This window comes from Biomphalaria glabrata, chromosome 11 (genome assembly GCF_947242115.1).
Source record: "Biomphalaria glabrata chromosome 11, xgBioGlab47.1, whole genome shotgun sequence".
In the NCBI taxonomy this organism is placed as follows: Eukaryota; Metazoa; Mollusca; class Gastropoda; family Planorbidae; genus Biomphalaria; species Biomphalaria glabrata.
In genome coordinates this window covers 3,337,982-3,364,174 of record NC_074721.1, presented here as the reverse complement: position 1 = coordinate 3,364,174, position 26,193 = coordinate 3,337,982, and the positions used below count along the sequence as shown (strand labels likewise).

At 38.4% G+C, this 26,193-nt stretch overlaps 1 protein-coding gene across 1 annotated transcript; it reads right to left on the bottom strand.

Annotated features, from left to right (window-relative positions):
- Positions 1–187: 187 nt before the first annotated feature.
- Positions 188–26,193, bottom strand: LOC106066558 (putative amine oxidase [copper-containing]). The gene is made up of 16 exons (XM_056004396.1): positions 25,793–26,193; positions 22,758–22,899; positions 20,351–20,513; positions 16,725–16,794; positions 14,367–14,488; positions 13,183–13,362; positions 12,819–12,969; positions 12,050–12,199; positions 11,852–11,953; positions 10,793–10,950; positions 9,116–9,204; positions 7,329–7,510; positions 4,772–4,926; positions 2,727–2,934; positions 651–856; positions 188–358 (listed from the first exon to the last, which is right to left on the bottom strand). Exons 1-16 carry the CDS (start codon positions 26,081–26,083, stop codon positions 247–249), a joined length of 2,481 nt encoding a protein of 826 aa, XP_055860371.1. The 5' UTR covers positions 26,084–26,193; the 3' UTR covers positions 188–246.

Genomic DNA, 26,193 nt, shown 5'->3' with positions numbered 1-26,193 from the left:
CTATAACAAATGATCTCGCTCTGAGAATCTCTTGAATCCTTTCTCCCCCCTCATTTCTTTTACCCCCCCCCCCTCCAAAATTAAATTCTATTTCAAAAGCATTGGTTTAGATTTTAATCCATTTTTGTTCCCTTTTTAATTCCATCCTTCTAGTGTTGCTTTTTAAAAAAATTTCTTAAATGTAAAATAACAAGTATTATTTAAATTTTAATGGAATTAGAAAACTTGCAATAACATTTGAATATATTAATAATTATGATTTTGGTGGTTGGTCTCAAGAACTAGGTCTGGATTGGAGAGAAGATCTTTCTCTAGCGTAGACTCTGGTGTAAGACATTGGTCGTTGCGATTGCCGTTTCTGAAACAAACGAGTTTTTAAAATTCAATTATATTTCCATTGGCTAACTCAAATACAACCAATTTGTTGCTAGTTATAAAGCTTCTAACTACTTAAAGCTAGGTAAGTGTTTGTTGTTCACCTAAAAGAAAATCCACTGCCGCAGACAGACGCAGACGATGAAAAACGTAATCGTCTACCGGCGGACAATGGCTATGCTTAACTGATTATGACAAAATAAGTAGGTCACAGCTGGGGCTGCGTAGCCACGGCAAATATCATTAGTCTAAGAACCATAACCCTATCACAGTACCGTGTAATGTCCACTCCTTGTCTATGGTCCAATGGGTTTCTGTGTTGGATGTAGACTGCATCACGTGACGACGTAGAGGGGCACTCGTTGTGATAATTGAAAGGCAGTAAAGTGAACCCAACCTTTGGCCCGACGCTGCTCTTTAGGGGCAAATCTTCAGTACGTGGAATGTGATACGTTCCACAGGTAATCCACAAAACTAGATCCTGGAAAATAAATATTTTTGACCATATATTTTGTTGGTCCAAACAAATGGAATTCATTTTTAAGGTTATCCCCATCAGAATACATTCATTGTCTTTGTAAAGGTCAGAGAAAATGTTTCAAGTTTTCGTACCTTATATTATTGACCTCGTTCACAAAAGAATCCTTGTTTTGTAAACGTTTTAAAAAACGAAAAACTTACGTTTCTGTATGTTAGACTCACCTCGTTCACAATCAGTTCAAACTTTATCAAGAGGCCCGAACGTGACTCTGACCCGAAAGCCTTCCTATAGAAAAAAAACTATATGAAGAATTGCCTGGTCTGGAAACCACTGCAAGGTTCATCTCAGATTCTTCTTCTTCTTCTTAAACTGTCAGGTAGAATTGAACCTTCGGCTCTTGGAACTCTAGGCCAGCAAAAGTGAACAAGTGCTCCCTCTCACCGGCCTGAATAAGAACAGTGTACACTGTCTGAAGGATGGGTCAGACTCGCGGCAAGAGACCGCGTACACTAAGACCCCCGCCATTTTCCTTTTCTATACCAGACTAAACTGTGCGGGACACGCCATTTATGTAACGGCCCCTTGAGGACCAGCGCCTGGATTGTGACAAGGTTGTGGGAGCTTTTTTTACAACTCCGCACAGTGCAATGAGGATGCTCTCGCACCCCCTTAGGCACCCCCACGGGAGTCTTGTTTTGCTACCCTTTAGCCTAATCGTTTCCTCTTACGATCGTTTCCACCCGGGCGCCACTATGAGGCAGGGTAGCATGCCCGGGTCATGTAAGATATAAGATTACTGATCTGAGCCTTCCAACCAAAATGAGAACAAAGAAGAAGAATTGTCTTGGTAGAAGTCTGAGAAAATAGTTGCTACGTTTCAGTATGTTAGACTTACCTCGTTCACAATCGAGTCATTGTCTTGGTAAAAGTCTGAGAAAATAGTTGCTACGTTTCAGTATGTTAGACTCACCTCGTTTACAATCGAGTCATTGTCTTGGTAGAAGTCTGAGCAAATAGTTGCTACGTTTCAGTATGTTAGACTCACCTCGTTTACAATCGAGTCATTGTCTTGGTAAAAGTCTGAGATAATAGTTGCTACGTTTCAGTATGTTAGACTCACCTCGTTTACAATCGAGTCATTGTCTTGGTAAAAGTCTGAGAAAATAGTTGCTACGTTTCAGTATGTTAGACTCACCTCGTTTACAATCGAGTCATTGTCTTGGTAAAAGTCTGAGATAATAGTTGCTACGTTTCAGTATGTTAGACTCACCTCGTTTACAATCGAGTCATTGTCTTGGTAAAAGTCTGAGAAAATAGTTGCTACGTTTCAGTATGTTAGACTCACCTCGTTTACAATCGAGTCATTGTCTTGGTAGAAGTCTGAGATAATAGTTGCTACGTTTCAGTATGTTAGACTCACCTCGTTTACAATCGAGTCATTGTCTTGGTAAAAGTCTGAGAAAATAGTTGCTACGTTTCAGTATGTTAGACTCACCTCGTTTACAATCGAGTCATTGTCTTGGTAAAAGTCTGAGAAAATAGTTGCTACGTTTCAGTATGTTAGACTCACCTCGTTTACAATCGAGTCATTGTCTTGGTAAAAGTCTGAGATAATAGTTGCTACGTTTCAGTATGTTAGACTCACCTCGTTTACAATCGAGTCATTGTCTTGGTAAAAGTCTGAGAAAATAGTTGCTACGTTTCAGTATGTTAGACTCACCTCGTTTACAATCGAGTCATTGTCTTGGTAGAAGTCTGAGATAATAGTTGCTACGTTTCAGTATGTTAGACTCACCTCGTTTACAATCGAGTCATTGTCTTGGTAAAAGTCTGAGAAAATAGTTGCTACGTTTCAGTATGTTAGACTCACCTCGTTCACAATCGAGTCATTGTCTTGGTAAAAGTCTGAGAAGTTCACAACTGGAGCAGCGCTGTCGTACACTGCGTAGCTGGAACTGCTTCGAACCTCCGAATCTTTGTGTTTGGTGACGACCATCTGGTGTCTTGACCACGGGATGGTTCTCTCATTCCCGACATTCTCAGGTAGTAAACTTTTGGTCATACCATCGATTTGAACTCTGGGAGTAAAAAAAAAAAGAAGAAGAAGAAATGAGACAGATTCTCGCTTGAATGAGCTTGGATTTATATGCACCGTTTTTAAGGTGTATTGAATACATTTAGAAAAAATTGGGTCTAGAAACATATGTGAGACAGGAATCATGGTAAATAAAGAAAAAAAAATATTCACACTAGAAAATCAAAGCACATTAAAGAATATTTTATATATTAAAAAATTTATTATATATATACACTGTACACACCGGCTACGCCCGTTCATTAATCCCAGTCTACAAACTATTTATTTCGGAAGGAATTCCATCCTCACCCTTCATTGTTTTATTTTTTTCCCCTGCCATTCCTATAAAACATTTGACGAGTCCCTCCTATTATATTTTCAAGCTTGTGATTTCTAGTTCGTTGAAATGAACGGCCCGAGCTTTTTCTTTATCTTTCGTTATCTCCTTCTCTCTTCGCTCTCTTTTTCCCTATCTCTTTTTTATTTTCTCTCTCTCTCTAAACTCTCCTTTTTTTTTATCCTGCTCTCCCATTTAGACTTTAAACTTGAGTTGGAACGGTTCGCTACATTTCTCTTTGTCTATCCATATCTCCCTGCTTCGTTATATCTTCCTCTTTTTTCTTATTATTCCTCTCTCTCTCTCTCTCTATCTCTCTCTCTTTCTCTCTCTCTCTCTCTCTCTATCCCCCTCTTTTTGCAACTGCGCATTCTTTTGTTCGCCCATATTTTCTACCTCTCCCGTTTCTTCTGTCTTTCTCCATCTCTCCTTCTCTATCAGTCCCTTCTCTCCCACTAAGTCTCTCCTTCTCTATCAGTCCCTTCTCTCCCACTACCTCTCTGGCCCCTAACCCTTTTATCGGACCCTGTTTATCGTAATGGTGTCCTACAGAAACTTGAATTAAATGGCCCGTTTTAGCGCCCACATCCCACAAAATACACATAATTCTGACCGGTATTTCTAGTATTACTTTCCTCCCCCTCCAATAAAAAAAAAGTCTTAATTACAATGTCTGACTTTTCTGGACTTTTTAATTTAATATCAAAATGTTTAAAAGTCTGTATGTTGTATGTCTTCCCCACCTTCCACAAACAAAAAATCCTCCCCAAGGTATAGACCAAGACTTTCAATAAACCATCTATGAGATTTCGTTTTTTTTTTAAAAGTTACATTTACTTTCATTAGTTAACTTTTTGTAGTAGTCACACACTGATTCAAACAACAACAAACTCATAAAATACTGGAAAAGGACACCAAGATAAAGGCATATTTCATATTCCGTTAGCTTGGACAAATCTGTAGAAGTGCTTATTCTTCGTAAGTGCCATTAGATAATGAAATGGGTTGCCTTAATCAGCCAGGATAACCAACGACTTGGCAGATTTAATTCACTTAATATGTATGACAGATGGATATGTGTAGGCGTATTTATCTGTAATTTATAAGATAATAATTTAATTCTGTACATATTTAATATTAAAGAGTATTTGTTTCTCTATAATAGTCTATAACAGGGGTTCTCAACCTGTGGGTCGCGACCCCCTTGGGGGTCGATTTACTAATTTGCCAGGGGTCACTTAAGACCATCGAAAATATGGATTGCTATTGTCTACTCTTCTGTTGCTGTATGTGTGCGTCGAGGGGGGGGGTCGCGGCAGAGTGGGTTATTGTAATAATCGATCGCAGAGGTTAAAAGGTTGAGAACCGCTGGTCTATAAGATCTCCTAAGCAGTTGCCCACTATAATATGATATAATATGAAAAAGTATTTGTTTCTCTGTAAGATCTCCTCAGCAGTTGCCCACTTTAATATGATATAATATTAAAGTGAAGCTGCCTACCTGTATCCCCTGTTCTCACTGTAAGCGTTCTGGCTGAAGTTATTGAAGACAATGTGATATTTGGGCTGGTCAAAGCTATACAAGTGGACAGCGTCCAGCTCGGATGTCTTTAGTTGAGATACTATTTTATTTTGCACCCAATCTTTACTTGCGTCCTGTGTATCGAAGTACAGACAAAAAAAATGAGAAAAACTTTAGTAAATGTTACAGAGGGTGGTCATTTAGTGTCCAAAGTTTCAAATTAGATTTTTTCCCTAATTTTATTTCACTCTCAAATTCTACCAAGCAGTAGGTGGTGACTGCGTGATTTAGAGTTTGGTTTTTGAGCCTGGAGTCCGGGGTTCGAATCGTGGTAAAGACTGTGCTATTGAATTTTGGAATTTTAGGGTGCCTTTGAGTCCACCCAACTCTCATTGGTACCTGACTATAGTTGGGGAAAGTAAAGGCGGCTGGTCGTTGTGATGGCCACATGACACCCTGACCGTTAACCGTCGGCCATAGATACAGAAGACCCTAACATTATCTTCCTCATAGATCGCAAGGTAAGAAAGGGAGACTATTCTATATAATTTAAAACACATTGTTCAATTAAGGATTAGATATTAAAGTCTTATGGCAGTATGTAGCTAAAAAATAGGGAATGAAGTTTTAAGTAAACATATAATTTGACTATGAAGATAATTACTAGTATTAATTGGACATATTTATTTTTCATTAACAAAGATACTGTCATCTGTCACTATTTGTGATATGTGACACATCCTCCCTAGTTTCTGCCCTTAGGTTCGTTTTTATGCTTACATTTGTATGATTGAACTAGCATGATTGCTCATTGTTATGGAGTGTGTGTGTGTGTGTTCCCTGGGTGATATAGTAAGGGAGTATTTATTGTTTGTTGTAGAGAGAGACCGTTCATTTAATGTTAGTCTTGTAGAATGATGCAAGATAGGCTGTGGTGAACTGTATTAAGCACGCCAGACAACTCCAGGATAACAGAGCGTAAAGATATGTTTTTAGTGTAAGTAGATTTGTTTAAATATCAGTTTATTTCATTTTATCATAAGTTGAACTAGATTGTAGTTAAATGTATATTTAGTTAATTAAGTTATTTTAAGTATAATAATAATAATAATAATAATAAATATAAGGCTTGTCTTCGAGTCCGAAGATTAGTGAGGAATGCAGTTATTCCCGTGGCTGCGCAGCCCCAGCTGTGACCTACATATTTAGCCACATCCAGGGCAAGCATAACCATTGTCCGCAGGTGGTCGATTTAGATTTTCTTTTCGCCGTCTGCGTTTGTCCTCGATAGCGGATTTTCTTTTTGGTCTCAAATGTGTATCCCGCGGCCTTTGTGAGTGACCTCCAGCTGTCTCGTTACGTCGAGCACCTTTTAGCTCACCAAAAAAAGACTGCATTTGGCATACGTTCGTCTCCCATACGGGATACGTGCCCTACCCAGCGTAACTGACGGACCATAAGAAGTCCCTCTATACTGCCTACAGTGGTTTAGTAGCGGTGCTACAAGTCAACGACCATCAATAGCACATGTACAAATCTCAATCGAAATTGTTACATAAATTACACGGGACCCGGATCAAAAGTCAAAGTATAAGACCTTGAGGAATGACCTAGACCAGTGGTTCCCAAACTTTTTCCTAAACGGAACACTTCCAACATTTTGAGTATTTTGAAAAATACTTCGCTTATTTTTTTTAGAGAGATTAATTCAAGTCGTGGCCTACTAGTTAATCATTCCAGTAGTTCGTGGAACACCTAGTCAAGCCTCGCGGAACAATAGAGTTGAGGGCAACACAGTTTGGGAAAGTCAGCCCTTGATCCTTGACCACAATACCAAAGTACATTGGAATAAAATGTTTTTTGAGATCTAATTGCATCTTTTTGTATCTAATTGCATCTTTTTGTATCTAATTGCATCTTTTTGTATCTAATTGCATCTTTTTGTATCTAATTGCATCTTTTTGTATCTAATCGTATCTTTTTGTATCTAATTGCATCTTTTTGTATCTAATTGTATCTTTTTGTATCTAATTGCATCTTTTTGTATCTAATTGCATCCTTTTGTATCTAATTGCATCTTTTTGTATCTAATTGTATCTTTTTGTATCTAATTGCATCCTTTTGCCTCTAATTGCATCTTTTTGTATCTAATTGCATCTTTTTGCCTCTAATTGTATCTTTTTGTATCTAATTGCATCTTTTTGTATCTAATTGCATCTTTTTGTATCTAATTGCATCTTTTTGTATCTAATTGCATCCTTTTGTATCTAATTGCATCCTTTTGTATCTAATTGCATCTTTTTGTATCTAATTGCATCTTTTTGTATTTAATTGCATCTTTTTGTATCTAATTGCATCTTTCTAATTGTATCTTTTTGTATCTAATTGCATCTTTTTGTATCTAATTGTATCTTTTTTTTTATAAAAGTTAAGCCTTCTGGATGACGATATTGAAGATTATCCAATATCTTATCTTATCTTATATGATACAGACGTTACTTCGGGTTGATCAAAGCTTAATGAGTGTTGCCCTTACGTCTGATCTCGCCACAACTTCTCTCTGGATGTCTAGTGTCTTGTACATATTCTGAGTCCCAGCGACGTCAAGGTCCACCTTAAAGTGAAACATCTGATGATGGAGATTGCCCAGGAGGTTTTCTCCTATGCGGAAGCCGTAACGGCCCTCAGCTTCGCTGTAAACGTTTCCTAGGATGTAACCTGTTCAATGGATACAGTACAAAAGTGCTACAATATATTACAAAAGCACTACAATACATTACATTAAAATTAATAAAAGTAGGTCAGAATATCAAATCAGAAGGTAGATGTATAGAGCATTGATTGCGAGCTATAAATCTAACTCAGCTGAACCGAGCAGGCGGAAAACTTTATTAGAAGAGACGATTAGCAAATAAAGAGCAAAAACCACAGAACACCCAGAGTTGGGTTGTTATTCCATTGTTGAGGATGGAAGTTAACCCTAAACCAGGGGTTCTCAACCTGTGGGTCGCGACCCCCTTGGGGGTCGATTGACGATTTGCCAGGGGGTCGCCAAAGACCATTGAAAAAATGGATTGTTATTGACAATTCTTCTATTACTGTGTGTGTGCGGTGGTGGAGGGGGGTCGCGGCTAAGTGGGGGGATTGTAAAAAGGGGTCGCCGAGCTTAAAAGGTTGAGAACCGCTGCCCTAAACAATCCAGTCACTATCCACAAACGTTGCTACCTGGGAACAACTGCATGGCTGGTATGGTACAGGAAAGGATTACGGGGGGATTTAGTGCTCGGCATACGGCCTCGACTGTAGCCCGAGTGTCTATGGATGAACGCCGCCTTAATAGTGATGTATAGAAATTTACATTTTTTTTTATCCCTTCCAGACAGAAAAGTTTTTCGGACAGGTCGATGGAGTTGAGCTTCCATAGACTTATAGTTTCCAGAATCTTCGATTCAACTCTTACGGCAATTGCAAAACAAATTAAGCTAAAAATCAAGGCTGCATTAGTTGGTAAATGAAATATTGAAAACATAGAAAGCAAATCAATCAACAAGATCAGTATTGGTTCCTCCACTCAGTGGGATAGTTTTGATGAAGCTTGCAATTAGTTTGTCCACTTTTCTTGACTTGATATCATCTTTGCGTTTTATCCTGTTGGACTGTACCGCTTTTAACTTTGTGTGATTGTTTCTGGTTTTTTAAGGATAATCTTCGCAATGAATCACGTCATTTTATATAAACCTGCCCCCAGTTCTTTTTATCTCATTTTTATAAGAACCTCTGTCTGTTTACCTGCATAGATATGGACATGAAGCTCATGTAGTTATTGTTTCCTATCGCTGACAATGTTTTGTTCTCATTCTCTCTCGTGTATCTACATGATGTCGTAGCTGACATAACTCATTAAATAAAACCACTTCTGAAAAACTGCATTTAATTTTAGGGTTGCACATGTTTGTTGTGTTGTTTTTTTCTGATAAGACTAGATTACATTATGTTTATTCCTGGTATGCCCACTATGTTATGTTTCTCTACAACATGTCAATGGATGTCCTAAAGTTTGGATGTTTTAAATAGGTTCCTCAGCATCTGTAGTCATTGGTGTTTTCTTTAAATAAGTAAGCTCAGGGGAAAATTGCATTGGTTTGTTCAAATATTAAATTAAACCTACAGACAAACAGAGAGAGAGAGAGAGACAAACAGAGAGAGAGTGACAAACAGAGAGAGAGAGAGAGAAAGAGACAAACAGAGAGAGACAAACAAAGAGAGAGAGAGAGAGTGAGACTAGGAGGAAAAGGTATATAGTATATTTACACATAAACTTACCCGTTGTGAGAACTTTAGTTTCCAATGCTCCATTTTGATGGAAAATAAAATCTATAATGTAGTCGTCGTTTGAAATGGTTAGAGCTGATCTAGAAATAGATGGCATAATATAAATCAACTCAATTGATCAAGAATCCAATGTAACTCTATATAGCAACAAAAAGACTTGTGATGAATATAAATAAATTAAGCTTTGTATTTCCTTTGCATTCTACACGTGGGCTCGAGGTTCGACACCCGCATCGGGAAGAGTTGTGTTTACTGAGCGCCTAAAGGCAGCACGGAAAACCAACTCCTAGATACCCCCTTTCCCCCCCCCACCCCCCACACACACACACTGGTCCACTAATGAGATTGGACCAAAAGCGATCTGAGCATGCTATAAGCATGAAAGTAGCGCTATATAAAAGCTATAATAATTATAATAATAATAATGTGGTCAAGAGGAAAGAGGCCAAATCTTTTATTTCATGCCATCGAAAGAGGTGGACAATTATCAAGACAAAACTCTCCACTTTCACAAATACCTAAATCTAGTCGCAGACACTTTGATACCAAGCATGATACTAAAGTTGGTCTCATAGTTACAACCGGAAATCAAGCTCAAGTTTGTTACGCGCTCTACCACCCTGATACCAGTTATTTGGAAACTTTCGGAAATAACGTAACGCCAAAAAAAAAAATCACTTGTTTAAGCCCCACTCCCCCAAGCCCTTTGTAACAAATTGTAACCCAACTCAATAAGAAAATTTGAATTTCACAAAAGACCTGCTAATTAATTATCATTTTTCCAAATTATTTTTTTTTTCTATAATTGTATGAAGAAAAATTATGGGAATAGCATCGACTACTTTCGGTACCTCGAGGATCCAGTCAGTTTTTTTTTCCCCAATTACTGTTTATATTTATCGGGCGGCCGTAGTTAAACGCGTGGGATAACCTTTGGTATAAAATAAATCAACGCAAAGTATTATTCCCATGAATATATATTTAATTCCGTGGTCTAGCCCATTCCGAGAGTCACTGTGACTGATGATTCATTTGAATTTTTTTGTTGTTTTGTTACGTAAAGAATCTTCGTACCACCCCTCCCCCTTGTCAAAAGTCGAAGAAAATGTGTATACCCCCCTCTCCCCTTCTTTGTCGTTATATAATGTTCCAATGTTCCCTTGGCATCAATTAGAATTGGAAAGTAAGAAAGGGAAGTTCCCCTTTGGGAACTTGTGATGTATAGGGCAGATGATGTTGAGGTCATATGTTTCTTTGGCCAATGGTTAACGAGGAGGGTGTAATGTGGCCAGCACAACGACCAACCGTCTTTACTTTCCCCCACTTACCCAGGGGCGCCCTAAAAATCCAGAAATTCAGAATCCAAGTCGTCATCAAGATTCGAACCCTATGATCCCAGGTTCGGAAGCCAAGCGCTTTACCTCTCAACCACCGCACTCTCCAATAATTATAATGCTAGTTGAGAAATGTTATCAGGAAAATGTGTTTGAACTTTGACCTTTTGCAGCAGTTCGAGAGCAACAAGAACATGACAACACTTAACCCCGTTCTATTAATAAAGATGACTCCAACATCTAAACATTCTTCTTTTCCTTTGTTTTTTGGTGTTTTTTTTTTTTCCAAACAAAAAACAAGGTAATCAAAACGAAAAAATGTGCACATTATTACCTGAGGACCAGGGCCGAATCCAGCATTCCACCATAGAATCCACCATCGGCCACTGTGTAGGACAAATGTCTTCTGAGAGGTATGCCGTTATTGTGTTCAAACAGACAGAACGTGGTGTAGTTTACAGAGGTTGAGTCTCCAAGCATGTTCAATATAGGCTAAAATAATGTTTTTGAAACAAGTTATTGACTCAGTTTACTGAAAAAAAAAAATACACGCAAAAAAAACATCTACTAAACTTGATTTGTCCAAGAAATCCCTCGCTACCAATAACTCTCAACATTGTTCGGATGCTGCCATGGGATACAAATATATTTCCGACACCTGTTTTTATCACAAACATTTGGTTATGATCAACAGAGTTGAACAAAGTCAGGCAGGATGGGGCCACATAGCATTCAATACTGCCGTTAGTGGGTGTGACAACATGGCAGTGACTATAAAACGAGCTATTTAATTTTAAAGAAAAAATATGCCACAAAAACAGGCAAGCTTTACATCATCTGCCCTATAAACCACAAGGTCTGAAAGGGGAACTAGTTAGGCCATGTTCACATCTAACTTTGCATTCACTTGCACCTATCCCCTGATCTCCTGGACCGTTGGGGCACTACACAAGATCTGTCAACCTTCTTTCTCCATTCTTATCTCTCATTTGTCCTTGATATAATTTCATTTGAATGTTCTTTCTGAAAACATTGAAGCCTGCCTGGGTGGACCACTTCGGGGGCCGATTTTGAGTTTGTGTTTCCACACAAACTGTCTTTGTAATCTTGTTTTTTTACTCTCTTAAGATCATTTCTCAAAAGGATTACTTGTTGAAGATTGTTGAAGATAATTTACTTTGTTGAAGATTGTTGAGTAGAAGATAATTTACTTCCTAGTCCAAACCTCCCGCAGGACGACGGGGGATGACAATGAGCCTGGGACAATCAAGAAGTCCGAACGACAGTCCAGCCGCATGCGACCAGGCAGCCATTATTCAATAACAAAGATGCAAAACTGTAGCCACTCTTCCCGGGTTACTTAAACACCTGAAACGTGTTCCTATAAAATTACCTGGCTTATTAGAGTAGCTGTCTCTGGACAGTCAGCTCCTGGAACAAGTGACCGCACCTGTTGGTCGACCATAAGTCCACTGACTACATAGTTAGTGACTTGCTAACAAAAAGAAAAAAAAACTTTTGTATAGAGATGTTAGCAATTGATATAGGCTATTTCCTTATGGTAAATATTAAGTTGTAAGAATTGGCTTACCATCCAAGGGGCGAAACCAGAATAAAAAGAGGCCATCTCATTCAACGCTATTTCATAAGCTATTCTCTCCCCCTTGAAACGGACGTCATAGACTGCAGGTCCACTCACTGTTGACATGCGAACATTGAATGCCCAGTTCAAATAGGTCACCTAGACAACAACAAGGGCAAGAATATTTAACTAGTATTTGTACAAAGCTTAAATCAGCTCTGTCTGTCTGTCTGTCTGGTAAAAAGTGTGTACACGTTATTTCTCCCACACCCAATCTCGAATGTAATTGAAACGTTGAACATTTATTCATTGACTTAGACAAGACATGAATTAATTTTAAAAAATACAAATTAAACAATTAATTAATGGTAATTCATTCATTAGTCAGATAGCAACAAGGAAACTATTACTACAGTATTCACATATATAGTTGACAGTTTAGGAAGTAATTTTTTTAATTATTCTACATAAGCCGCTGGTCCGATAAACCGGTGGTTCCATTAAATGGATTCGACTATAAAGAATGGAAGATATCAGTTATAAGGGCTTTTTAAATAACTTTGCTTATGAGTTTGAGTAGAATATTTCGACGTTGAATTTGAACTTTCTACTGTGCAACTTGAGTAGGACTAAAACATTTCTTTTCGACCTTTGGTGATCTACTTTGATATAGTCTTTAGGACCAATATTCTCACTGACATATATTGTAATCGTATCAAGTAACAACTGTATGCTAAGATTTAATAAAAGACAATGAACTAATAACATTGACACGTACCCTCCTGTTGTTCAGCGAGTATCTTTTCCCATCAGGTTCAACTTGAGTTGGCGGCTGCTGCGGTTTCTCGGGCATAGGATTCCCACGTCGATGTTCAGTCGAAAACACATTTTCTGTTTTTACGGGTTTGGTCATTGTGACCTTAGCGATGCTGAATAGTGAAAAAACGTACTTATTTACAATAAAAAAGAGCAATAATTTGTATACTTAAATTAACGTAATCCCCAAATGAGCTCTGAGCATGTTATTAGCATGAAAGTAGCGCTATATAAAAGCTATAATTTAATTACTGTTATTTGAAAATGTTCACTAAAAATTTTCACAAATGCAATTATATAAGTCCTTTCAGTACTCAACGACTTACGTTCCAGTGCTGTAAGCGCTGTTCAAGTCTGTGGCTGAGTTAAAGATCTTGTTAGCGTACCAGACCTTGCTGAAAGTCCATTTCATTGGGTCAGCTTCTTTCATATGGCACAGGATCGCCATCCCAGTAGGATGCAGCGACGGATACTGGAGTTTATAGCGAGGAACTATCCACAACTGTCTTCAAAAATATGAGAGAACATGTTAGAAGGTATGCTGGGTATTAAACAAACACAGAAACACTTACTATGAGCTCACTAAAATGAATTTATCTTACAAGGGATGTGTGGCCGAGAAGCTAAACATGGCTTGGCTACTTATCAATGGGGCTCTAGGTTCGACACCCGACTCGAGCAGAGTTGTTTTTACTGGGCACCTAAAGGCAAGCACGGAAAACCTTCTCCCAGATATTCCCTTCCCCCCTGGACCTTAGCGCTCTGAGCATGCATTAAGCATGAAAAGCTATCTAAAAGCTATTTAAGAGTCTAGTTTAGTAAAGTGCAAAACAAATGTACCATGGCATTCTTATGCAATGACCTACAAACATCAGCCATCTTTCTTTCAAGCTACCAAAAGAACTATAAAACAACTAAGTTAATATGGAGGTACCAGTTTAACTTAGCACCAATATTCAATTTTTTAAAAGCTAATTTGTTACATGAAATAACAAGACATGTTAATGTTGATACCAGTTCAATTAAAGAGCAACTATCAGTCATTAACTGATAAAGCAAATATGAAGTGACATAATAGCCAATGGAATTGGTAGAAGTTTAGACATGTGACCAGGGAGAGAGAGAGAGTATTATTGTGTGCCCAACCCATTTATATTTCACTTCAGTTTTTGAGTACAATTTGTCAGTTGAAATACTGTTTTGATGGCTACCCGACAGTGTGGTCTGCGCTTTGGGCTGTGGTCACGTTTGTTCCACGTTTAAGCCTTACCCAGTCTCATCCCCTGACATTTTGGGGGAGGTATAGGCTATGACGTAATAAACTCATTTTAAAGGAATGACTAAAACTAAACATTATAATAATTTATGTAACCCTAGACTCACTGCTAAATGATAAAGAGAAATAAATGGAATGAAACCACCAGCTGAGTACTTGTGATGCCCCAGAGATTGCAAAGGGAGAATCGAACTACAGTTGGGGTAGGTCAGATAAAATTAAATAGTGATGTACCTTTCTGATGTGCTGTTGACTAGCTGCGAACTGACCGGTGAAATACCAAAAGTCAAACAATCTTCAGGAAGTTCACATCCTCGGAATGTTGCATTTAAATTTTCCATTAAAATGGTTCCAAGCTAAAGAACAAGGGAACTATATAATTCTAGAGAATAATACATGCATAACATAAACCCCAGACTGGACATTGTCAGGGGCAGTAATGGTGAGAGTGAATGTTTTTTTTCTTTGTTGTAACTTTGGTATGGATGAGTTATATCCCTTTGCTTATGTATTCCCGGGGTATGAATTACTATGAATGTGAATAGTCTGCTTACTTACTTAGACTTAGGTTCTCCCGCGCCTTTCGGCGCACAGGGCGGAAATCTGTTTCTATAAAGATCTTTCATTGGCAGTGTCTGAAGCCTCCTCCCACCTGGTGTCCACTGCTCTGAGGTCCTCCATGATGGTGTGGCTGTCTCCACAAAGATCTGTCACTGGCAATGTCTGAAGCCTCCTCCTACCTGGTGTCCACTGTTCTGAGGTCCTCCATGAAGGTGTGGTGCCAAGTTATACGAGGACGTCCGTCGTATTGGCCTCCATGTCATCGCAATTCTTGGTATGCGTAGTTCATTTTGTCGGAGAACATGTCCCGCAAACCTCATGCGACGCTCTGTCACAACTTCACTAAGTGTTCGACTCCCAGTTCGACATAGGATTTCCTTGTTTGAAACCCGATCTGTGTAACTGACTCCCAAAATCCGTCTCAGCCATTTTTTTTTGTTGAGCCACATTTAGTCTTTTATCAATTTTGACAGACGACTTCCATGTCTCACATGCATATGTTGCAGGGGCTATAGTCTGCACGTGACGTGAACTGAATGACTTTGAATATTGGTATGACATGGAGAGGGCTTAGTTAGTCATCAGTTGTTATCTTGTAGTGCAGGGGTTCTCAACCTGTGGGTCGCGACCCCTTTGGGTGTCGATTGACCGTTTGCCAGGGGTCGCCTAAGACCATCGAAACTATGGATTGTTATAATCTATTCTTCTATTGCTGTATGTGTGGGGGGGGGGGCGTTGCGGCAGAGTGGGGGATTGTAAAAAGGGGTCGCCGAACTTAAAAGGTTGAGAACCGCTGTTGTGGTGGAACAAAGACGTTAGTTCGTTATGAGTACAAGTATGTCTGAAATATTGGATATTAAACTTATTGTTCTTCTTGAACTGAAGTTTGTGAAGTTTTTCTGTTGTTTCTTTTTTTTGAGTAACGTTTAGAGATTGTGTATTTCATAGTTATAAAATGTGTCAAGTTTGTAAATTTCTAAAGTTCGAAATAATGAAAGTTATAAGCCTTCAATCATACGCCTGGAGAAGGCAGGAGAAGCACCTGGCAGATATTACAAAGTAAAAGTATGTCTTTCAGATCTTGAGATCAATAAGGCAGTAAATGTAAAGGTCATCTGTTTCTATGGCCGACCAGTAGCCTTTACTTTCCACAACTTAAGTCAGATACTCTTAGAGCTGGGTGGCAGAGGCGTCCTAAATATCCCGTATTTAAAAATACCCGTCTTCTTCGAGATTCGAATCCGGGACAGAAGCCAAGTACTTTACCACTCAGCCACCATTCCTTTTACTGGCTAATATACAAATGTGTTACTTCGTGGGATATAATAAAGTAGTTGATAATGTAAAGTAAATAAAGTTACACGAACGTAAAAAATGGATGTAGTTACAGCGGAGAGAGTAAAACTTTGTTGGCCTTCAACAGTGTTTTACATATAATGAAAAAAAAATGTAATAATATTGAATGTATAACGCTAGTGTGGATAATTTAATAGTCTAAAGCAGGGGTTCTCAACCTGTGGGTCGCGACCCCGTTGGGGGTCGATTGACGGTTTGCCAGGGGTCGCCTAAGACCATCGATAAATGAATTGTTTTTGTCCATTCTTCTATTGCTGTGTGTGCATGCGGAGGGTGGGGGGTCGTGGCAGAGTGGGGGGTTGTAAAAAGGGGTCGCCGAGCCTAAAAGGTTGAGAACCGCTGGTCTAAAGTAATTGTAGATACTAAATATAAAAAAAAGTTAAATTTCACTTTCAGACCATGGGGTCTATAGGGCACATGATGTAAAGGTCATCTGTTTCTGTGGTCAAAGGTTTATGAGGTTGGCAACCGCCTTTACTTTTCCCGAACTAATGTCTGGTACCCATTACAGGGCTAAGAGGCGCCATAGATAGGTCGAAATTAAATATCCCAGTCTTCAAACCCGGAACACTCCGGTTTGGAGGCAAGCGCTTCTACCACTCGACCACCCCACCTCACTGTACAGTAATCACAGCTGATTAATCTGAAAAACAAAATTGCCTATCATCAACTTACCTCTTTGTCGATTTTGTCAAGTAAATATTTGAAAGCTCCATTGCTATCAAACTCTAATGACAGGAGTGGCCTAGAACATTTCAAAATGTAGAGTTACATTAAAAGGAAAACATCTAGGAAACTAAACTGAAAACATAAACCATCACAATAGAAGTTAAAAAACTAATAAAAACTAGAAAAGCCGCAAAATAGATTCGTGAGATTTATAACGATTCATGTTTGACTTTATAACACATTTTATATTTAATAAAATACTCTGAAAGACACAAAGATAAAGGCACATTCCTCGTCCCATATGCTAGGACAAATCTGTACAAATACTCCTTCTTCCCTAGTGCTATTAGAGCATGGAATGGGTTGCCTGAGCTAGCCAGGAAAACCAGTGACTTGGCTGAATTTAAGTCATTGGTTAATATGCATGACTAAATGCATGACGCGTAGGACGTAATCATCTTCTTTTTTGAAGTACCGTCTGTATTATATAAGATAAGATAAGATAAGGAGATAACACTATTATTAACATATCTAAATTTAGAGACACTTAAGGAATAAATAGAATAAATAGTAAAGTATCAATTATACATAAACCACTGAACCATAGCTTGCTAGCTCCTAAAAGAACCTTTACTACTCAGCAAAACATGAACTTTCATAAGATGAAATATCAACTAGTATTCTATCAGACCTACAACTGGCATATCTTATCTATGTAATACAGACGTTACTTCATAAAAGAATGCATATCCAGAGGACAAGAGAGTTGTATTTCTGCCCAAAGCTTAACACAACAATTTAGCGTAATTTTTGTTTCAATTTTTACCATCTCTATATCAGCTCCCTCTGTCTGTGTCTGGTACACATCCATTAAACGTTATTTCTTTCACCCCCCATTATCGGATTAAGTTGAAACTTGACAAATTGTTTATTATCGATAACAACACAATTGCGATTGTGTTGCGAAATTTACCAATCATTAGATTTATTAGTCGTAATAAATTAATGTTGTTTTATATACAGTAAAGTAAAGTTCCCCTTTCAGACCTTGTGGTCTATAGGGCAGATGATGTAACGGTCATCTGTTTCTGTGGCCTACGGTTAACGAGGGTGTCATGTGGCCAGCACAACGACCAACCACCTTTACTTTTCCCTAACTAATGTCAGGTACCCATTAGAGCTGGGTGGACTCAGAGGCGCCCGAAGATCCTGTAATTAAAAATCCCAGTCTTCACCAGGATTCGAACCCCCGGTCCCCGGTTCGGAAGTCAAGCGCGTTACCGCTCAGCCACCGAGCCTCCTTTATATATAGAAAGAACAAATTTACCAATCATTAGATTTATTAGTCGTGATAAATTAATGTTGTTTTATATAGAGACAGGGCGAATTTACCAATCATTAGATTTATTAGTCGAGACTAACTAAGAGGCTAACTAAGCAAGGAGAATCATGTCGTCAGCTAAAAAATGTTAAACTAACAAAAGCTAACCCTAAAAACTTCTATTTTTACAAGTACTATCACAGCTCAGTGACTAGTACGTCAAGATTAAGTGAAGAAGGCTCAAGACATCGAGTTAAAATTTAGACTAAGAAGCTTTTTTGAAAAGGCAGCCTGGAAAACTTCTCCGGATACCCCCCCCTCCTTCCCAGTGGCTATTAATTAATTAATTTTCCATCATTTAATGGCCCGGGGGGGGGTTGACCTCTTGTAGGGCCCCTGCATTTTGCGTAATATCTAATATTTAATGTAAAAAACACTCATTTGAGGGCCTCGCTCAAGTGGGGGCCCGGGAGGATTTTCAAATTCTCTCCCTCACCCCACCACCCTAGCTAGGCCACTGCTCCTTCCCCTACCCCCTTTTTAAGAGGGTTCAGTAAAAGTAAAGCGGACCAGAGCACTGAGTGTAATACAGAAATGAAAGTCAAGCTAAACAAAAAAAAAATTATGAACGCTAATTAGAGTAGGGCAAACCAGTGAAACAGATAATATATGACGTATACTCACACCCCGAGGAACAAGCGATCTCTCGACATACCGTAACGTATAACTATCAAAACTTTAATACCCAATTTACAACGAGGTTCTTGTGGTCCTGTTGACAGACAGAACGAGGACTTGGAGTGGCCCACCAGAGATCCAACCCCTAGACAACAACCTGCACTGCCACCTAAGGTAGTCCCCGGTTAGAGGCGGCTTGTATCAGACTCCTTATATCTCTTTAAGTGTTATAAACATTAAAAAAAAAAGGATTGTTCTTTTATATTTTTCTTGTTTATATTTCATTTAAAGTTATTATAAGAAATATTCTGGAATTGTGTTTTCGATAATATTCACAGTGAAAAGTATTGTTAACCTATTTTAGGTAAAAAATATTTTACTTAAGTTATTTTGTAACTTACAAATTTTGTTCTAAATCTCTTCTGTAAAAGTCTTATATAAATGAATGAACATATTTTAGCCAGAATTATAAATTATTGGCAATGTTATCTCTTCGGTACTGAGAAAAAAAATGTTTTCAGATTGCTATAATAGTATTAGTATATATCTTAGAACAAACGATACAGGAAAGATTAGAAAAAGGGGGAGACTACTATTTACAATATTTTTAACAAACGGTTGTAGATTTTTTGTCAAATTTTTTAATTTATATTTGTATTGTTAAGTTATGTGAGGACTCAGCAGAAAGGTCATTTGAACCATAAAAATGTTGTTAAAAAAACTACCTGAAGGATTTTAAAATATATTATATATGTATAACATTACCCTTTAAAAAGTCCTAGGAATCACATTTGAGAAAAAGATAAAATCCACTGCTGAGAAATCAAATCAAGGGTATTCATTTTCCATATGTTTATGATTTAATACTTGTGAATTATGAGAACTTACAAATAAAAACATATTTTAAAAAAAGAAAAAAAAGCCCACAAAAGAGGCAAGATTAAGCCCAAAAAAGAGGCAAAGAAAAGAGGCCTAAGACCCAAGGATTCCTATGATGATAAAGCTAAAATTGAATAGCGCAAATTCTGAGGTTTACTTTAAAAGAATATACATATTGTGTTGATTGTTATGGGGTAGAGGATACCTGTATCATTTTTCTGTCTCTGGTGGTTTCAATAGTTAGGTAGTAAGTCTTTGATATTAAATAGTATTTCTATTACTATTATTATATTTTTAGGTTAATCACTTTTCAATTGTTTATGATTTAATACTTGTGAATTATGATAACTTACAAATAAAAATCTATATAAAGGGAAAAAAAGAAACAAAAGAGGCAAGAGGGCCCATAAAAGAGGCATATAAAGCCCAAAAAAGAGGCAAAGAAAAAAGGCCTAAGGCCAAAAGATTCCTATGATGATAAAGCTAAAATTGAATAGCGTAAATTCTTAGGTTTCCTGTAAAGGGAAACAAAGTGAAAATAATAATAGGATGATTTTTTTACTTCAACTTGTTGACTCGTGAATAAAAAAGTTTCGACCAGTGCCGATAACAAAAATAAATTGTTGTTTTAAAATTGATTCTAGACAACAGGAATAATGGTGAGAAAATTACTTGAACTTTATAAGCTATTTAATTCATCGAAACCGGGAAATCCAAAACTAATGGATCCCCTATAAAGTAAACTACTATGTACCTGAGAGAGAAATCAACTGGATTCCTAGCACTTGTATCGTTGACTGTCAGTAGGCGACATGATTCTACATTGTGCAAAGGTCCACACTTTAACTCTTCCACCACTGGTGGGATCCTGTCTCCCCGTATCATTATGACTCTCGCATAACGAGGTAACTCTGTATCTAGACAAAAATTAGTTTCATTGCTATGTTGTACTGGGTGTTGCTCAATAGGTGTGTTTTTAAGGTATTTTTAGTAACTTTTTTTTTTTGGTGTGTGTTCTAAGGTGTTGTACTTTTGTAGACAGATATAACATGACACATTTATTATTAATATCTATGCTTTTGTTGTAACTGAACTAGTAGTAAGGGCGGGGTAGCTGTTTATACAATCAGCTTGGGAAGCTGAACTTGAACTTGACTTGTCTTGGCTACCTAGAAGGGGGCTCGAGGTTCGACACCCGACTCGGGAAGAGTTGTGTTTACTGAGCGCCTAAAGGCAGGAAGGAAAACCATCTCCTAGATATCCCCTCTCCCCCACTGGTCCACAAATGAGATTGGACCAAAAAGCGCTCTGAGCATGCTATAAGCATGAAAGTAGCGCTATATATATAAAAGCTATAATAATAATAATCAGCTGACATATATGAAACTATCCTGGATATTTCCAGCGAATTGATGTAAACACTTGTGTAGATGTTATGGTGTCTGTGTGTATGTGTGTGTTTCTATGGTGACGGTGGAAGAGGTTAAAGATTGGTGGTGAATGATGCAACATAGATGGCATTGTCGTCATTCGGTCTTAGTCAGGACAGACGACTCCAGAACGTGAGACTAAAATTAAAATGTGTAGTGAATGATTGTGTTAATGAATATTATTACTTAAGTCTAAAAAGTAAAAAAAAAAGTAAAGTTTCCCTTTTCAGACCTTGCGCTCTATGGGGCAGATGATGTTAAGGTCATCTGTTTCTTTGGCCAAAGGTTAACGAACAGGGTGTTATGTGGCCAGCACAACGACAAACCGCCTTTACTTTCCCCAACTAAAGTCAGGTACCCATTAGAGTTGGGTTAACTCAGGGGTGCCCTAAAAATCCAGAAATTCAAAATCCCAGTCCTCACCGGGATTCGAACCCGGGACCTCAGGTTCGGAAGCCAAGCGCTTAACCATTCGACCACCGTGATTGTGTTAATGAATATTATTACTTCAGTCTAGTAATTTTTTTTTCATATCAACCTGATTTCTTTCTATATTATAAATAAATGTATTTTAGTATTGTTCACAAGGGAGTTTTTAATTTTATTTTATTAGTTAATGCTATATTAAGCCAACAACGGTTTAGTTCTCTGTCATCGGTTTGGTTCTACAAGTCAACGACGGTAACAACACTAGATCACTAGATATGGTCATAGGACAGCGGTTCTCAACCTTTTAAGCTCGGCGACCCCTTTTTACACCCCCCCCCTCTCTGCCGCGACCCCCCCCCCCCCCCGACACACACATACAGCAATAGAAGAGTAGGCAATAACAATCCATATTTTCGATGGTCTTAAGCGAAACCCATGGCAAATGGTCAATCGACCCCCCCAAAGGGGTCGCGAACCACAGGTTGAGAACCCCTGTCATAGAAGCTAGATAGAAAGTTGAGGTGAAAGGTTAAGAACTTCCTATGACAATCCAAAAATATTTTTATACGACATATTGGAAGGAACTTAGAGCTAGCTATCTGGGTCGTTGTACCAAGTTATTGTTCAGTGTTCAATACTTTCTCTGATAGAAATGTATTGATCAGTCAGTCAGTGGCGTAGCTAGGGTGGAAGTAGGGGTGTCCCAATTCGAATGTTCCCCTGAGCCCCACACTTGAGGGGTGTCGCAAAATGAATGTTCTAATTTTTTTTTAAATTAAATATTAAATATCACGCCAATGCCATCCTGCTCTTAGCGTGGAGTTTAAAAATACTAGACAGCGCTGATCTAGAGCAGCGGTTCTCAGCCTTTTAATCTTGGCGACCCCTTTTTAGAATCCCCCCCCTCGGCCCCTCCCCACACACACAGCAAAAACAATCCATAGTTTCGATGGCGACCCCTGGCAAATCGTCAATCGACCTCCAAGGGGGTCGCGTGTGAGGGGGGGGGGGGGTCGTGGCATAGTGAGGGATTGTAAAAAGGATTGCCGAGCTTAAAAGGTTGAGAACTGCTGCGCCTCTTACGGTGTGGATCTATGTGGGAAATACCATGACGTATCCATATTCATCGATTCTGATTTAAAAGAGGTGATAATGATAGTAAATAAAAAAACAAGCATTAAATAATATTATTCGTCGTTTAATAAATAATATGTAACTAAGTTCACGCTTCTGTTTTCATAGCACATACAATACAATAGATTTGAAGCTATGTAGGAAAAAAAAATAGGTTTCAATTAATACCTCCAGTTTTTTTCAGACGAGCCAAGACTTCTGATTTCTTTGGTAACATTAAATCCATAGCAAAAATGAAGCTTGAGGACAGAGTTACAGTTCCTGGCCTGGCTGCTCTAGTTTCTGGGCGTTGTTCTAGAAATTTCCTGAGCTTTTGACATAAAAAAATAATTTATTCCATGCCTGGAACTATAAGACTAACAAATAGACTTAGTTTTTACTAAATTAAATGTTTTATTTACATGTCTATATGAATAACTTGGATTTCTTTGTCAGCACTAGAATACGGTTAGATTATTAACAAATTAAACTTAAGACATTGGGAGCCATGTTGCTTGTTAGGGTAGCATAGTATTGGCTTCCTGTGAAAGCGAGAATCAACTACAAAGTGGCCACACTTTTTTTATCAGTGTATCTTTAATAAAGAGATGGCTTTTTACCTTAGCGAGCTGATCACTCCATGTCTCTCAGAGAGCCCTGTGCTAAATGGACTCACGCTTCTAGTGGTGCCACGTTTCTCCCTAAAAGCTACGGTCTGCGGGCTTTTTCAATGCACGGACCAAAAGTTTGGAACTCACTCCCCATTGATTTCAGACAGACAACATGCTACAGTACATTCAATTTTTTTTTTTAGATTAGTTTGTCATTTTAGCTCTAGTGTTTATGTTTGTAGTGTAATCACAGCGCCTTGAACCTACATTTTGGTTTGCGCTCTATAAATTATGTTTTTTATTATTAAATTATTCTTTTTATTGTGAAGCTACAGCGACAACTTTTTACTCTCTTCATGTTTGTTGTTTGTTTTTAGTGACAAAGACCTTTTAAATTAGTCATCCAGTTTCCAAATGGTACTTTTTATTCAAATCACACGAGATTGATCGAAATTGATCGAAAAGGCGAATCCTTTTCCACTGTCCTGTAAATTCGACACTGTATTTCTTGAGTGTGTCACTCCATAGGGACTTATGAGCCTGTGACGTCACGTTACTTTGAGATACAAAGGAAAGCTACCAGTGTCAGGCCTTCAAGACTTCCAACTCTATTAACTAAGCTACCAGTGTCAGGCCTTCAAGACTTCCAACTCTATTAACTAAGCTACCAGTGTCAGGCCTTCAAGACTTCCAACTCTATTAACTAAGCTACCAGTGTCAGGCCTTCCAGACTTCCAACTCTATTAACTAAGCTACCAGTGTCAGGCCTTCAAGACTTCCAACTCTATTAACTAAGCTACCAGTGTCAGGCCTTCAAGACTTCCAACTCTATTAACTAAGCTACCAGTGTCAGGCCTTCAAGACTTACAACTCTATTAACTAAGCTACCAGTGTCAGGCCTTCAAGACTTCCAACTCTATTAACTAAGCTACCAGTGTCAGGCCTTCAAGACTTCCAACTCTATTAACTAAGCTACCAGTGTCAGGCCTTCAAGACTTCCAACTCTATTAACTAAGCTACCAGTGTCAGGCCTTCAAGACTTACAACTCTATTAACTAAGCTACCAGTGTCAGGCCTTCAAGACTTCCAACTCTATTAACTAAGCTACCAGTGTCAGGCCTTCAAGACTTCCAACTCTATTAACTAAGCTACCAGTGTCATGCCTTCAAGACTTCCAACTCTATTAACTAAGCTACCAGTGTCAGGCCTTCAAGACTTCCAACTCTATTAACTAAGCTACCAGTGTCAGGCCTTCAAGACTTCCACCTCTATTAACTAAGCTACCAGTGTCAGGCCTTTAAGACTTCCAACTCTATTAACTAAGCTACCAGTGTCAGGCCTTCAAGACTTCCAACTCTATTAACTAAGCTACCAGTGTCAGGCCTTCAAGACTTCCAACTCTATTAACTAAGCTACCAGTGTCAGGCCTTCAAGACTTCCAACTCTATTAACTAAGCTACCAGTGTCATGCCTTCAAGACTTCCAACTCTATTAACTAAGCTACCAGTGTCAGGCCTTCAAGACTTACAACTCTATTAAAAACGTTTCCCTTTCACTTCCGCCCATGTAAAAAAACAACAAGGGATTTAAATAAAATTAACTAAAGTTACTGAGCCTGGCGGAACCGTTACCACAGACAGGAGAAGGGGCAGAGGCGAGAAACTGGCGCCTAAACCAGTAAGCTTCGGACAGGAGGGGTTTGTTAGCCTTGGTTGGCTACATATCTAGGAGAAGGAAAACTCTGAATCAAAACCTCCGCTGCCTTGCGGCTATACCCAAACACGGGAAAGGCTTCGGGAGACAACCCTGAGGAAAAATCAGGAGCTGGTGACCCTTAGGCAGACTGTGGCACACCGTGCTACAGCCTGGCAGATCCTGCGGCGCTACTGATCCCAAACTGTATTGGATACTCCGTTCCTTTGGTCACATCAGTTGCACGGAGAGGGGGGAACTGCTGTGTGGGCGACAACGTTCCGACCAGAAACAATGCCCAGGCTTTCATCTCACTTCTGAGATGAACCATAGTCGTTCTACGACTAAAGGAGGCCAATACATATACATACATATACAATACATATACATATATACATATACATATATATACAATACATATACATATATAAATATACATATACATATATATACAATACATATACATATATACATATACATATATATATATATATATATATATATATATATATATATATATATATATATATATATATATATATATATATATATATATATATACATATAATATAATATAATATAAAATGTGTCCACCTAGAAGTCTCCACGAGGGTACGGGTTAAGTAGAAGTATTGCTGATAGAGAGAAACAGTGGGGTACTCTGGGTAACCTTAGGAAATACGTAAAAATATAAACAGTGGCTGATCAAAAGAATTTTTTAGATTAAAAGAGAAATTCGAACAATGTCAAGGACACAATATTGAAAGATCATCGATGTCAACTAAAAATTTGTATACAGGGACTGTTCTCTAAGGAATGTTAACAAATAAAAAAAAATTAAAAAATATATTTAAAAAAAATAAATTAAATAATAATAAAATTTAAAAAAACAACAACTTTGAAGTCTTGTGTCATCCCTACCTTTTTAATTTCCTCCACGGTCAAGTCGTGAAACGGACCTGGAATGTCCGGCTCTGTCAGATTGATCACATTGTTATTGGCATTAACAGAGCCGCAAAGCGTGGGCGCAACGTCATCCGTGATCACGGACACTTTAGCGGACGACGATGACGCATTCAGCAGACCGTCTCGTTGCCTGGTGACGACAATCAGGGCTAAAGCCAGTCCGACAGACAGAACCACAAAGAACATAGCCACAATCCCCCAGAACCATTTTGTCGCAATGGAATTCGCCTTTTCCCCAGACCACATTTTCGGACACTGAGAACAATCTGCTAAATCCTTTGTCCGAAGCAGACCGAAGAAGCAGCGGCCCGTAAATGCCCACCTCTAACCCACTACTTGCTTGAAAGAACTTAAAG